The following is a 14,906-nucleotide window of genomic DNA, read 5'->3' as shown; positions in this document are numbered from 1 at the left end:
GCCAATTTTGACCCCAGGGCTATAATTTGTACAATCTTGCTAAAGGTTCACTACACAATGTTTCATGCAAAATATCTAACCTCTGGCCTTTTTGAATTTAGAGAAGATGATTTTTTTAAGTTTTTACTATATACATATATGAAAAACCTATGACCCCCGGGTCGGGGCTCATTTTGACACAAGAGTCAAAATTTGAACTACTTTGGTAGAGTACCTATAGATAATAACACATGCTAAATATCAAACCTCTAAGCCTGGTACCTTCAGACAAGAAGGTATTTTAAGTTTTTACTATATGTACATATAGTGAAAATCAATGACCCCCAGGGCGGGGCCGATTTGGACCCCAGGGCTATAATTTGAACAATCTTGGTAGAGGTTTACCAGACAATGCCTTATGCAAAATATCAAAGCTCTAGGCCTTTTGGGTCTTTACAAGAAGATTTTTATAAATTTATTCTTATAATTCCTTTTGGTTGCCATGGCAACCAGAATTCTGCATGGAATGAAATTCTTTGAACAACTTTGGAAGCCCTTCACCCAAAGATCAATCCTGCCAAGTTTGGTTGAAATTGGACTAGTGGTTTTTCACAAGAAGATTTTTTAAGTTCACTATATAATCTATATAACACACACACACACAAACACACACACACAAACACACACACAGGTGAATCGCTAAATGCCACCGCATCGCAGATGCTGCGGTGGCATAAAAAATACTGTGAAGATAGTGAATCCCCTCAAACATAAATAATAAATTTGATAATGATAACGCGTTGCATGATCAAACTTTTCCAACGCTTGCAAATGGAACGTGCATATCTCTTCGTTTCAATGGCAATCGGAACATATTCGGCTATTATCTGTCCTTATCCGAAGACTGACGGGAAGGGCCGAAAAGTTGCGAATGTATTCAATGGTTCATTATCCCGCCAAAAGAAAAATTAAAAAAAGAATAAGAAAAACAAATACAGAACAAAGTTTAATTGCTCACTGCATATAATTGTTAATAAAACAAAGTGGTTTTCGTGCCTTATAAGTACGACATAAATCTTCTTTATCTCAAAGATTTAAATATTATACATATTACAATATAGAAAAGCTTTATAAGTTTATACACGTATATACATAATGTTGGCTAGAAGTCAGTTCGACTGTATTTATTGTCATAAATAAGTACACACAAGTGGCTTATACAAATTTACAAATCCTTTAAAGGATTTGTAAATTTGTATAAGCCACATGAATGAGAATAAGACTAAAACAGTAAACACCAGTTAAAAATCGTGAAACAAACATTAAATAAAGATTGTAATAAAATTGTTAAACAATCTGTTGATAAAAATAAATTACTACTACGATGGTTTATCATTGAATTGAAACATGTCTAATAAAAAGAAGTTCTGTGTTGTACAATAAATGATAATCTTGTGCAAACGTCATCATGCTCTTTGTTTGCTGTTTGAAAGTTGATAAGATAACAAGTGTTTCTGGTAATGTTTATAATTATGATTGCGTAAAGACAAAGCCCTCCACTTAGCCATATTACATGTATGTAATATAGACATATAGCACACGAAAGGGTATAAAATGTATACAGGTGTCTATTTCAATAATTCTCTTGCAAGATTTTTAAAGACTTATCTAAAACTCTGATCATTGATCAAATATGAGAATAAATTATTATGAAAACATTTGGGACGATTTAGGGGTCGAGTTTGTGACGAGACGAGTTGACCAAAAATGGTTAATAGCTGTCCACGGGACGACTTAACCAAGAAAACTCGTTTTGATTATCTGTGCTCGTTAAAAAAACATGTAGTCAATTGTTTTAAGAGTGATAAAGTAATTGTAGTTTCGATGTACTCCAGGTATATGAAAAATTGGTATATACCTTCCCGATAATAATGCAGCAAAGGGAATCCCCATGTAAAGTAGAAAAAGTGAAAGGGGCAATCCCCTTGTACAAGTTTATCTACAAAGGTTTAATATTATCTGATAACATTGTTAACCGATAGGTAATAGGCAATTAAATCTCAAATCAAAAGAGGACATATGTTCAATATACATGTCGGTCAATCTTTGTGTCTTTTACTCTTGGTATATTGCATTTTTGAAGGATATCTACTTGTTTTGAACAAAGTGAGTAAAATTTGAATATTTCTTTCTTTTTATACGCTTTGTCGCCGCTTTGTCCGTCCGCATTACACTATTGTCGAAAACTATTGAAGGAATTTGACTTAAACTCCACAAAGTTATAGAGATCAGTGATAGGAAGTACATGTACAGTGTACAAATTCTACCTTGCTTAGTTTTTATATTTTTTCCTTTGTGTTATTTGATTTTTTTAATAATGCTTGTCCGGATTAATACTTCTCCTCAACTGTCAATGATATCTTTATGAAACTTCATACAGTTTTCGAGACTAAGAAGAGGAAGTTCAATGTCAAAGAATATTAGCTCTATATAACTTAGTTTTTGAATAATCTCTCTATAATTTAAAGAAATTATCTACAGTTTTATGAAAATTTAATCCTTTCATAGAATTTTCTAAATTTTTTGTATGATTAGTAAACTTTAATAGCGAATTCAGAAATAAAAAGAAGCTGTCACCCAAGTGAAGAATGCCCCCGAAAAGGTTTCTTAGGCATGCAGGTATTATGAAAAGAAAAGAGAATGAAAGTAACTAATTGCTTAATATTGTACTTTGTATTATTGAACGTGTAATTCTAATTGTGATAGCGTGAACCTTCAAAATATAAGTGTGACTTTGACCTCTGATGAAGGGACGTGGTTCTTGGACGCGACAGAATGTTGTTTTGAGATAGACATCTGTGCCAAGTTATTTCAAAATCCCTCAATGCATGAACAAGTTACAGTCTGGACATGATTGTTGTGTAAGTTGGGGACACACGGACGGACAGACGGACATGAGCCTTAGCCGCGACACATTGTCTTGATGTGGTAGACATTTGTGCCAAGTTATTTTAAAATCCTTCCATGCATGACAAAGTTACAGTCCGGACATGAATGTGTATCTTCAAACTCTTCTCGAGAGAATGAGTACCTTCAAACTATAAGTGTGACCTTGACCTTGAAGGTAGGGACATGGGTCTTAGTCGCGACATGTCGTCTTGATGTGGTAGACATTTATGCCTAGTTATTTTAAAATCCTTCGATGCATGACAAAGTTACAGTCCGGACACAAATGTGTGTACCTATAAACTCTTATTGTGATAAAGTGAAACTTCAAAATGTTAGTGTGACCTTGACCTTTGAGGTAGGGACGTGATTATTGGACGCGACACATCGTCTCTATGTGGTAGACATTTATGCCAAGTTATTCTAAAATCCTTCGATGCATGACAAAGTTACAGCCCGGACACGATTGTGTGTACCTATTTATTCTAATTGTGATAATGTGAAACTTCAAAATGTTAGTGTGACCTTGACCTTTGAGGTAGGAACGGAATTCTTGGTCGCGGCACATCGTCTTGATGTGGTAGACACCTATGCCTTGTTATTCTAAAATCATTCGATGCATGATATAAAGTTACAGTCCGGACACAAATGTGTGTACCTATTTACTCTACTTTGAGGTAGGGACGTGTTTCTTGGACGCGACACATCGTCTTGTATGGTAGACATTTGTGCCAAGTTATTTCAAAATCCCTCAATGTATGACAAAGTTACAGTCCGGACAAGAACGAAGTGGGGACGGACAGACAGACAGATGGACGAACGGACGGTGCGATTTTAATATGCCTCCCTTCGGCGGCATAAAAGTATATGTTGACGTGTTGGATTTCTTGTAAAATGGCAGTTTCCATGGTAAATGTGTGACGATTGTTCTATTCTGCCTAGATTCTATAATGATTTAGTGGTTTTGTACCTAAATTGTCGGTGAATTAAATTGTAAACAAATATGTTATCCTGTGTTTAAATGTATAGTTTGATCTTTTATAAATAAGTAAATAATACATAAAAACTAAATGAATAGAATTAACAACTTATTCGTAGCAATTATTTGATATAACGGGCATATTTTTGTTATTAGTAAAATATCAGAACAATTCGTACTTAAAATCATTCGAACTCAATGCCATTCGTACCAATATTCGAACCATTATCAATATCTCTTGGATGCTTGATTTCCTCAACTTCAGTAAACGATCATTAAATATAACTACATAATTGGGTATAAATAGAGCTCAAAGCTGTGGACGATTAGTCTCTGTCCAGCTGCCGAAGTGTCAACACCACAGAAATAATTAATTAATATTTTAGTTTAATTACTTGTGTTCTTGCACTATTTACGAAGTATTTCAATTGCATCAATTTAACATTGCGTTAGGTGTAATTGTTTTTACTAAAGTATTGAAAACTCGATATCCGAGTGGTTTTTCTATATATATTAAATAGCCTAAAAAGTGTCACCCCAATTTTATATCAAGTTCAAGGACCACTTATTATCTTTCAAGCATATTACTGTTATAATATTAGTTAATTTAACTTGATTCCAAAGTTTAAACAAATTATTGTATAATCATTTGTAACCAATCAACTGGCAAAGTAGCCATAAGAAAAATTATATATAACAGCTAGCCCGTGCACGTTACAAATGCATATCTCAAAATAGCAAAACTGTGTTATAATAAATAGAACATGTATAACATATCTTAATACACACAAAAAGCATAATTCTATGCAAAGATAACCTTATCTAATGATTCTGTATGAAACAAATGATAATCTGAACATATTTCTTTAAAAAATGAGTTTTTCATGCTTCTTAACTGAACAAAAAATGAGAAAAATGAACACGAATTCTGTAAATGATTAAAGATATCGAAAAAATTTCTTTCATAGGATTTTCTAAATTTTGTGTGTGTTGTGTTAAATTAATTGGCGAATTTAAAAAGAAAAAGAAAAATATATGTTGACGTGTTGCAAAATTTCTTGCAAAATGGCAGTTTCATGGTACCCGTTTACATTGTATCTCAAAACTGTCAAAATAGAAAAAAAATGTTTAAGACAGCTTAATACACGCACGCATTATTTCATACAAAACTGTAAAAGAATTTTAATAGAGTTATGGTTGTCGGCAATTAAAGATAGTTGTGGTTCTTGTACGTTGCATTTCCTTTCACTGTGGTTGACCATTGATGAAGTTTTATTGCATTACCCTGTAATAGGTCCAGATATAGTTACGGTTCTTGAGCACTGCACTTCCACTCATTGCGCTTGACAATTGTATGAAGTTGCATTGAATTCCAAACATTACTTTTTAAGTTATGCATCAGACAAGGTAAATGAACAAAATGCAATAACTCTGCAAATACTGAAGATGGAGTTATGATTATTGCAAACTGTACGCACTTCCTCTCATTGTGCTTGACCATTGTATGAAGTTGTATTGAATTACAACTACTAGTTTTCAAGTTATGCACTGGACAAAAAAAGTAACAAAGGGCAATAACTATGTTATTAATCCAAATAGAATTATGGTTCTTGAGGACTGCACTTCATTTAACAACGCTTGACCATTGTATGAAGTTTCATTGAATTCAAACCATTAATTATCAAGTTATGCACTGGACAGTAAAAAGTTTTAAAGGGCAATAACTCTAAAATTAGTCAAGAGAGAGTTATGGTTCCTGTATACTGTGCTTCCTCTCAATATACTTGACTATTGGACAAATTTGTATTCAATTCCAACCAGTAGATTTCATGTTATACTCTGCGACAAGGAAAAGTAACAAAGGGAAATCACTCTATAATTACTCTGGATAGAGTTATGATTCTTGTACACTGCACTTCCACTTATTGTGCTTAAACATTGTATGAAGTTGCATTGAATTCCAACCATTAGTTTTCAAGTTATTGCAGTGGACAAGAAAAGTAATGAAGGGCATAGACTCTGTGATTAGTCAGGATGGAGTTATAGTTCTTGTGCACTGCTCTTTCTCTCAACGTGCTAGGCCATTGTATGATGTTTTATTGAATTCCAACAAGTGGTTTGCAAGTTATGCTCCGGACAAGGAAAATGCAACGGAAAAGTAACAAAGGGCAATAACTCTATTACTACTTTACATGGGGTTTTGTGCACTGAATTTACTTTTATTGTGCTTGACCATTGTATGAAGTTGTTTTGAATTCCAACCAGTACTTTTCAAGTTATGCTTCGGACAAGGAAAAAAAAACAAAGGGCAGTAACTCTGTAAGTAGTTAAAATGGAGTTATGGTTCTTGTGCACTGCACTTCCTCTAAATGTGATTGACCATTGTATGAAGTTGTATTGAATTCCAACTAGTGGTTTTCAAGTTAAAACAAGTTAAAACAATGGAAAAGTGACAAAGGGTCATTACTCTGAAATTACTTTAGATACAGTTATGGTTCTTGTGCACTGCACTTCCTCTAAATGTGCTTGACCATTGTATGCAATTGTATTGAATTCCAACTAGTGGTTTCAAGTTATGCTCGGGATAAGATAAAAACAATGGAAAAGTAACAAAGGGCAATAACTATGTAATTACTTTATATAGAGTTATGATTTTTGTGCACTGCAAGTCCTCTTATTGTGCTTGACAATTGTATAAAGTTTTTTTTGAATTCCAACCAGTAGTTTTCAAGTTATGCTCCGGACAAGAAAAAGTAACAAAGGGCAATAACTCTGTAATTAGACAAGGTGGAGTTATGGTTCTTGTGCACTGCACTTTATCTCAATGTGCTTGATCATTGTATGAAGTTGTATTGAATTCCAACCATTAGTCTTGAAGTTATGCTCCGGACAATGAAATGGACCGCTGGACCGACGACCAACCGACCGACCACCGTGTTACTTCGTTTCGGGGTATAAAAATGAGAAAAATTAACACGAATTCTGTAAATAATTAAAGTTATCGAAAAATTTAATTCATAGAATTTTCTACAGTTTTGATATATCAAGTAAAGTTTTATGGTGGATTAAAAAAAAAGAAATAGAAATATAGGTTGACGTGTTAGTTATTTTGTAAACGGGCAGTTTCCAACCAGCTCCGAGGTTTGGCTTGCCCGGCTATAGACTACACGTGTATATTTAAAAAGAAAATAAAGTTTCCTTTTAAAAGGAAAGGCTTGCACAGTTGTGCCTTCATCCAAACCCTTTAAAATTGTTTTTTTTTTGTTTCAATTTATTATCACATTTTTTTTGAATTACGGTATTTGTATATCATACAGGGTTTATTCAGTTGTTTTTATTTTTGTAAAAAAGAATATTTTTTGTCAAAACGATTTGAAATCTATTCTCTATTGTATAACACTAAAAAGAAAATAATCAATCCTAAAAATACTAACGTGGATATCTATCTATCCAGGTACGTATATTAACGTTAATATACGTACCTGATCTATCATACAGAACGGAAACAAGTGTGCACATTTCATTTCCACTTTTTTGCAGAGAAATCATTCGTTTTGGCAGTATATAGCAGCTTTATAGACAAGTAAATGCGCTAAAATACTTCGTTTCGTGGTACCAATTAATAAGCATGTTCACAGATACGACGCGCTATCTATAGATCAGCACGTGGTAAGGTTAATGATATGCATGGGCTATTTTTAGATTACCTCACCAAGTTCAGTAGATCTAAATATAACTCGATCATGCACTAATATTCTGTGTGATTTGGACCACTCTTTGAAGACGGAATACTACTACAGTCAACATCCTCTATTGTATAAAACTTATACAGACAAAAAACAATTATAAAAGAAACTTACTTTTGCGTCTTGAAAAACAATTGAAAATAATGTTTATAATTTATTACGGTTTAAACCGATAAATCAAGTAAAAATAGAAATCCTATTTATATAAACAAACTGCGATTACCGGAGTAACTAAAATAGCTTAGATTTCCGTAATATTACTTCGTCTGATTCCGCAGGATGACGGAATCGCCCGAATTGTCACGATTGCAATCGGAACTACATCGGCTATTATCATTAATCCGAAGAGTGACGGAAAAGGCCGAAAAGTTGCGATTGGCACGATTGCAGCTGGTTTCCCGTTCAATCATGCACCAACAGATGTAAGCAGGAAACCTCCTAACCGGAACAAGTTTTCCAAATGAGCTGCAAGCCAAAAAAAGAAGAAAATATTTATAGAATTCTATACCTATCAGCGAACATTTCAGTAAAATTTACGCAATGATAAACGGCGTTGTATTCCAAATATAGCCAGTCGCAACTTTTCGACTAACAAGATAAGCATAAAAGCCGAGACATTCTGATTGAAAACGGATGCGTAGACTGGTTCTCTGTGTCCTTCTAAGGGGACCACAAGAAAAGCATTGATGCAAAGCATCAAAGGGCGTCCAAGCAAGAAATGCAGCAGGTGTAGATGAACTAGTAGATATATGATGACAAGATATTCTTAAAAACAGTTAAAACTGTTCAATGGTTCATTGGTATATCACTTATGAATGAACGAACGAAAGACATTGTTCATTATCTATAACTTTGATTGGCATGCTAGAAATTAAAGTATTACTTGTTTTTTCTTTATGATCGTGGTTATTAATAGCAACGGATATACATGTATACAATCATTTATAATCCATATGAGTAACGCATGATCAACACCACACTTGTGTAATTGTCCCTTATTATGTTATCGCTATTAGCGAAGACCCCCTCTTAAGGTATCTGTTCACACTTAGTAACAATATGACACTTGTTATATTACCATGTTGATCATGTTGAGCATAAATGTTTATTATACACTAATTGTAATATCTTTTTTTAATAAAAAATACAGATTTTATGAATATTGTTTTCTTTTCTTTTTAGTGTTTGATGCACTATTTTAATATTGAGTTTTTACGTTTACTACTCTTTTTTTTATTAAAATTGTAAAATAAATTTTAAGAATTCAATTGTCATAATGACCGACGATTATAGGTCAAAACTTAACTGGAAAAAGTCAGTAAAATATTGTTAATCTTTCAATATATAATATTGTTTATTCTTAAACCATATACATGTACATTTGTATTTTTCTTTATCATTTTTTAAATTATCAATCAATTGAATAATTCATAAAATCTGATTTGTAGCTTTGAATAATTCCTCGGCATCTTTACTTAACACGAATAACAAATTAAATAAAATGTTTCAAAGTTGATAGTGTCATATTAATGCCATAAAAATGTACATTTTTCTCAATTATTGTAAATATTTATTGTTTTTATCTCATATAGATAAATTAAAACATGCGATTTGTGTTTTTTTTCTTCCGAATTGTACGTTTAAGTATAATAATAATCAATAAATTTGAGAGTTGATCTGTGTTTATTAATAATTGTAATCAAACTAAGTGACAAACATTCATTTTGAAAAAAAAGTTAATTTATCTGTAAAATATGTGTTCTGTTCTGTAACGATATCAAACATCTACTCCAAAACCGGGAGATACCGGACAATAAACGTGTGGTACTATTCGCCGGTCGTCAAAATAGACCAGGAGAGACCGGGAATTACCTACAGGAGTACATCCCTCTATAAATAGATTTTCGGAATATTTAGGTCATCAACTCATCATTCTATTTACAGCTTTCGGAATAACATACCATAATAACCCACTGTGTACTACAAAATGATAGATATAAATATCCCGAAGAGCGCGATTTATTGACGGAAAAGGTTATTTAATTTGAAAATGTTTGCATTGCGAAATTCTCCAGTTCGCTATTCATTGTACATATCGCGACTAGTTAATAATCAAGCACCCTCATACCGATCGGAATGATCGTATGTATGTAAGTTAAAGCTTAATGAGGGTCCATCCGCCCTTTCGGGCACAAAATGCAGCTTGCGCTGTCGAGTACGGACCCCGGACATGTCACCAGTCATGTCCTTAAAGAGTTAATTTTGAAGCACAAAATGGTGATAATTTACCTCCATGGAAATTTCAATAAATATTTGGTAAAAAGTCGGAATGATCGGCTTTTATTATGAACAACTATAAAAGGCTCGAGAAGTTGCTGTCGCCCTTTCACAAAATCTGATTTCATTACATAAAAGGCGCCGCGCTTCGGCGCGGACGCCAATAATGGGACAGGAGACCAGAATAAACGGGAGCAGTGTATATAATACCGAATGGCACTTTTAAAACGGAAAATGTAAAATAAAACTGAATGATTATTTTAACCGACTTCCCCGTTCTTAAGCTTTGCCTAATTTCATATTACTAAATTCATTGTTATATATACAACAAAACATATTGAACTATAAATTTCTATTCCTTTTGATGTTATATGAAGTTATTGATACTGAATATGTTTTTAAAACAAGTTATAAAAGGCCATATTATTTCTTCACTGGACTAACATACGAGAACAGTGAGCAAGTATTCAGTAATTAAAAAAATGAAAATTGGAACATTTCTTAGATTTTATTTTTTTTTTTTCAACATTTTTAAAATATATCATTTTAAACTTCTTTGCCCACTTGTCTTCCAGTAATCAAGTGGCCACGCACTTTCGTCACTATCACAAGTGGGTGGGGTAACGTAAGCGTAATCCAATCGCAACTTTTCGGCCCTTTCCGTAAGTCTTCGGATAAGGACCTCGAACACAATAGTATGGATACACAGAACGAATGCGGTATTTCGGTCTAACTTACGATCTACCCTGGTTAAATCAACGCATCATTGGCCGAATAAGGAAAAGTGATCGACTGTATTCAAAAATTAAGCAGTCTAATACCCCTTCCCTGGACCTTCTTAGCAAATTAAAAAAGCTTAGGGGTAAAATACAAAAAGAAATAAGGAACTCATACTGGTTGTATTTAGACAAGGTCATTTTCTCTGATGATTCACAACCAGGAAAGAGTAAGAAGTTCTACTCTTTCATCAAATCAAACAAAACAGAAAACTGTGGAGTAGCACCTTTAAAGAGTGATCCTAAAATGAAGGCAGACATACTAAATAAACAATTTGAGTCTGTCTTCTCCCGCCCCCAACCATTAAGTCTAAACCAGTCATGTAAACAATTGCTTACTCCACAAAACCATCCAAAAATGCCAAACTCCAGAGGAAGGAGTAAAGAAACTCCTCAAAGGTTTAAGCCCAAGCAAAAGCCTCTGGTCCCGACCAACTGTCCCAAGGTTATTGAAAGAACTTTATACTGAAATTGCCCCAGTTCGCTCACACATCTTCCAAATTTTCTTAAAATCTGGTACTGTCCCTCTAGTCCAACTAATTAGACTTGTCAAAGAGACACCGAGATAATTTTGGACGGGCGCTGTCTTTTTTCCAAAATGGATTTATGGTTGTTATATTATTAGATCTATATTATAATCCCCTCGCACATAGATCGCCTGTAATTATGATTACATGCAGCATTACGGAATGTATAATATCACATTTCTGGAACATGTCATAATCTGTATAATCTTTGTAATTACATAAATAGCAGAATTTAAAAGAAACGTTTAAAAAAACAAAAAAACACAAGTTCTATTTAACAGACGCGAACTTCAACATTACCGGTTAAACACCCTGAATTATACTACCAATTTTCACGATATCAAATTTTTACGAGTGACGTCATCCGCCATTTGTATTGGGAAATGTTTTGGTAACAATTGAGAAATAAATTGCATAATAATTGATACAAAGGTATTTCACAGTTATTTTTATATTGTGTGAAAGTGTGTTTACTGTGTATATGTAGCAAAAATTAGAACAATTATTGCTATTTTAAATGGAAAAATCTAATAAAACTACCGATGGTGTTGCCGGTAAATTTTCCGTGCATAAAAATGACAGTTAAAATTAGGCGTAACGGTTTGACAGTAAGAAAAAAAAAGTCTGTAAAATGGGTCAAACCGTTCACGCAGAATTAATTAGGCTACTGTCCCTCATGACTGGAAGCACGCAGTCATTGCCCCTGTTTATAAGAAAGGCCCAAAATGTAAGCCTAGTTACTACAGGCCTATATCATTAACCTGTATTGGAGCATATATTTGTCTCCAATATCATGTTTCTACGACAAGCATAATATTATCAGCAATTTCCAACATGGTTTCAGGTCAAAACTTAGCTGTGATCACTGTGTACACCGGTCTTACTGACGATTTTTCGATATTTGAGACCGGTGCGTATACAATGGGAAGGGCTTTACGATGCGCACAAAAAAAACTACCGAAAACGTCTTTAAAGTACATAAAGGATATTCAAGATAAATACTTTGGATGGTCCTAGATATCTTTTGATTATACTGTCTTTATATATTGATTTATTTTTGTCCTTATTCAGTAGGTAAATATCTTTACTGGTGTTATAACTTTGGTTGGACAAGAATTGGTCACTTGGGACAAGGTCAAGGTTATGTGACTGAGAAAAAAAAAGATTTTAACAATTTTGCTCATATAGCCTTTATCGACTGATGATTTGATATTTGATAAGTAGATATCCTGAGTTGTCCTCTCATTTTGAGTTTAGTCCCGTCTGTCACTCCTGGGTATTTGTGCTAAAAATAGATATTTAACACTTTTATATGTATAGAATACATTTACAAGATTTGTGCAGGTTCGGGGAGCATCCATTGCTTTCGAAGGATCTGCCAAATTTAAAATTATCATTGATGTATAGATCACACATGACGGGTAATCCGGACTCTAAACGCCGTAGATGCCTTCTGTAGTCAATTAAATGAAAATGGAAAGGGGTCACTACCGGCAGAAAAGCAACAAAATTACATGAAATTGTAGATCCAGTTTGTTTGATTAAATCTGTTCAAGAGAAAAAAAAACAGTACTGGAAAAGTGGAACACATCTCACGTCCGCCAGCGCAGGTTTAAGCAGTATTCAATTGATCTCGAAGGGTCAGAAAAATATAAAAGTACTTAGGTAAAGTACGGGGCAACTTTTTACAGCTGACACCTGGTGCTAGGACCGTGAGATATGATCCATTTCATTGCGTCCAATTTTCAATTGAATTTATGATTTTCACTTTTTCTCTTTCCAATCAAAACTTATTTTGTTGTATTGTAGTATGGAAGAGGAAGAATTCAGTTTCTACAAAATTATAAGAAGTGAGAAAACAGTTGTTCTGCCGTGTCTGAAAAAATATTTCGAAACCAAATTGGACCTGAAATACCCCTATACTCCATGGACAGGAAATGCAGAAAGCGTCGAGTTGTTTCGAAGTAAAGAAGAAGAATTTTTCAAAAATAGTTTGAGAGAATTGTCAAAAAGTGCACGGGGAAGGAAAAGAGACAAGAGAAATCGAATACTTAACACATATCATGATGACCAGTGGGTTAATTACCACTGGGACATAAGTAAGTTTAAGTACGCTTTAGTTGACTCAAAAATGTTTAAGTTAGATGAAACAGATGATACCGGAATTCCAGTTAGTGAACGAATTGTAAAACTCAAAGAAATACGTAATGATACGGCTCATTCCACAAAAGCTGCATGTGAAAGAGAACATTGCGATAAGATTCTGACAGAAATAAGTGACCATATTAAGGGAATGAAGGAGCCAGGATTTGATACATCTACCTACATAGAGGATTTAGAGCGAATCAAATCAGAGGAAAAACCGATTTCTTGTAAAGAACGTTGTGAAATGAGATTACAGTATGAAAAACTGAGATACGAAAATCAGATATATAAAGAACGGGAAAAGACATTTGAAGAAAAGGAGAAAAACACCCAATTGCTACAAGAGCTGAATGAAGTAAAGGGACAGTATATAGATGCACTCCAAAAAATAAATTTAGCAGAAATGGAGAACAATAAAAAATTTGAAATGCTCGAATTACAAGTAGAAAAAGTGATTACAGCCAACAATTTGCTCACTGTAGAAGTCAATAAACTCAAATATGAGAAAAAGGTCTTTGGGCGTGATATTTATTATCAACTTAATCCAGAAATGAAAACAACTAGTGAGGATAAGTTCGTATTGGAATAAAACAGTTAACTTTTATTTATACGATTAGGGAAAATTTGTAACAGTACAGAGGCTTTACTGATCAAAAATAAACATCTGTAAACCATTACCTTTGTAAATTAAAGCACTGCAAATTATTGCTTGACAAAATGGTCTTATTTTTGTCACCAGGACCATGTTGATTTTAACCTACTGACCTCAAAATTAATAGGGGTCGTCTTCTGGCAACGTTCAATGTCCCTTACAAGTTACACAAACCTATGCTTATTTCTTCTCGAGTTATTGATGGGAAAAGGAAGAATTGACGTTCCTTCACACTAGAGCTATATTTTGCCAGGCAACATGCTAGACTAAATGCTTTGCGAAAATGGAAAACAATAGAGAAATCAGTTTTCGAAACACCTGTTTCTTGACTACAGTATACTCTATTGAAACAGTAATATAGAGGCTTCAATGTTGCTATTTATCACTATAAACGATATGACATGTTGGTTAAAAGCTATATAAATAGCTTATGTTTTTGTGAGATGTTTTATATGCACACCGACAAGGAATAAATTTTGATTTGATTTGATTTGACACTGCGAAAAAGACACTAATATACGGGAATATACGGTACCGTATTTTCAACATATACGGGCGTGTACGGGACGTATAAGCCTAATATACGGACCAAATATACGAGTCCGTATAGGGAACATAGAGTATACGGGAAGTCCGTATATTGACCAAGCATGTACGGAATTCCGTATATGCTCCATATACATGTTTGGATATGAACCCTTACACGTGCAGTATACAGGGAGTGAAAACCTGTATATGTATTTTTTCAAGGTTTTTTTCTTTTGTAAAATAGTGGTAATGGTCGAATACAAGAAATACCTGGTATGTATATTTATAGAATACGGGAATGTACGGGATTGTATATTTATAGAATACGGAAATGTACGGGATTGTATATTT

At 33.7% G+C, this 14,906-nt stretch overlaps 1 protein-coding gene across 2 annotated transcripts; it reads left to right on the top strand.

Annotated features, from left to right (window-relative positions):
* Window positions 1-717: 717 nt before the first annotated feature.
* Window positions 718-14,906, top strand: LOC132747184 (uncharacterized). 2 transcript variants are annotated; one of them, XM_060736514.1, is made up of 2 exons: window positions 718-2,145; window positions 13,040-14,906. In XM_060736514.1, the coding sequence occupies exon 2, from the start codon at window positions 13,041-13,043 to the stop codon at window positions 13,962-13,964; it is 924 nt and encodes a 307-aa protein (XP_060592497.1). In that variant the 5' UTR covers window positions 718-2,145; window position 13,040; the 3' UTR covers window positions 13,965-14,906. The 2 variants fall into 2 exon arrangements, with proteins under 2 accessions (XP_060592497.1, XP_060592496.1); XM_060736513.1 differs by lacking the exon at window positions 718-2,145 and adding an exon at window positions 11,557-11,662.

The sequence above is a fragment of the Ruditapes philippinarum genome, unplaced genomic scaffold (genome assembly GCF_026571515.1).
Source record: "Ruditapes philippinarum isolate M1 unplaced genomic scaffold, ASM2657151v2 ctg4079_1_1_1_1, whole genome shotgun sequence".
Classification (NCBI taxonomy): domain Eukaryota; kingdom Metazoa; phylum Mollusca; class Bivalvia; order Venerida; family Veneridae; genus Ruditapes; species Ruditapes philippinarum.
The sequence above is the reverse complement of the archived record's forward strand: the minus strand, read 5'-3'. Positions and strand labels throughout refer to the sequence as shown.

Bases quoted from the DNA above. Each gene is read 5' to 3' on its own strand.
- LOC132747184 (XM_060736514.1), top strand. From the start codon at position 13,041: ATGGAAGAGGAAGAATTCAGTTTCTACAAAATTATAAGAAGTGAGAAA.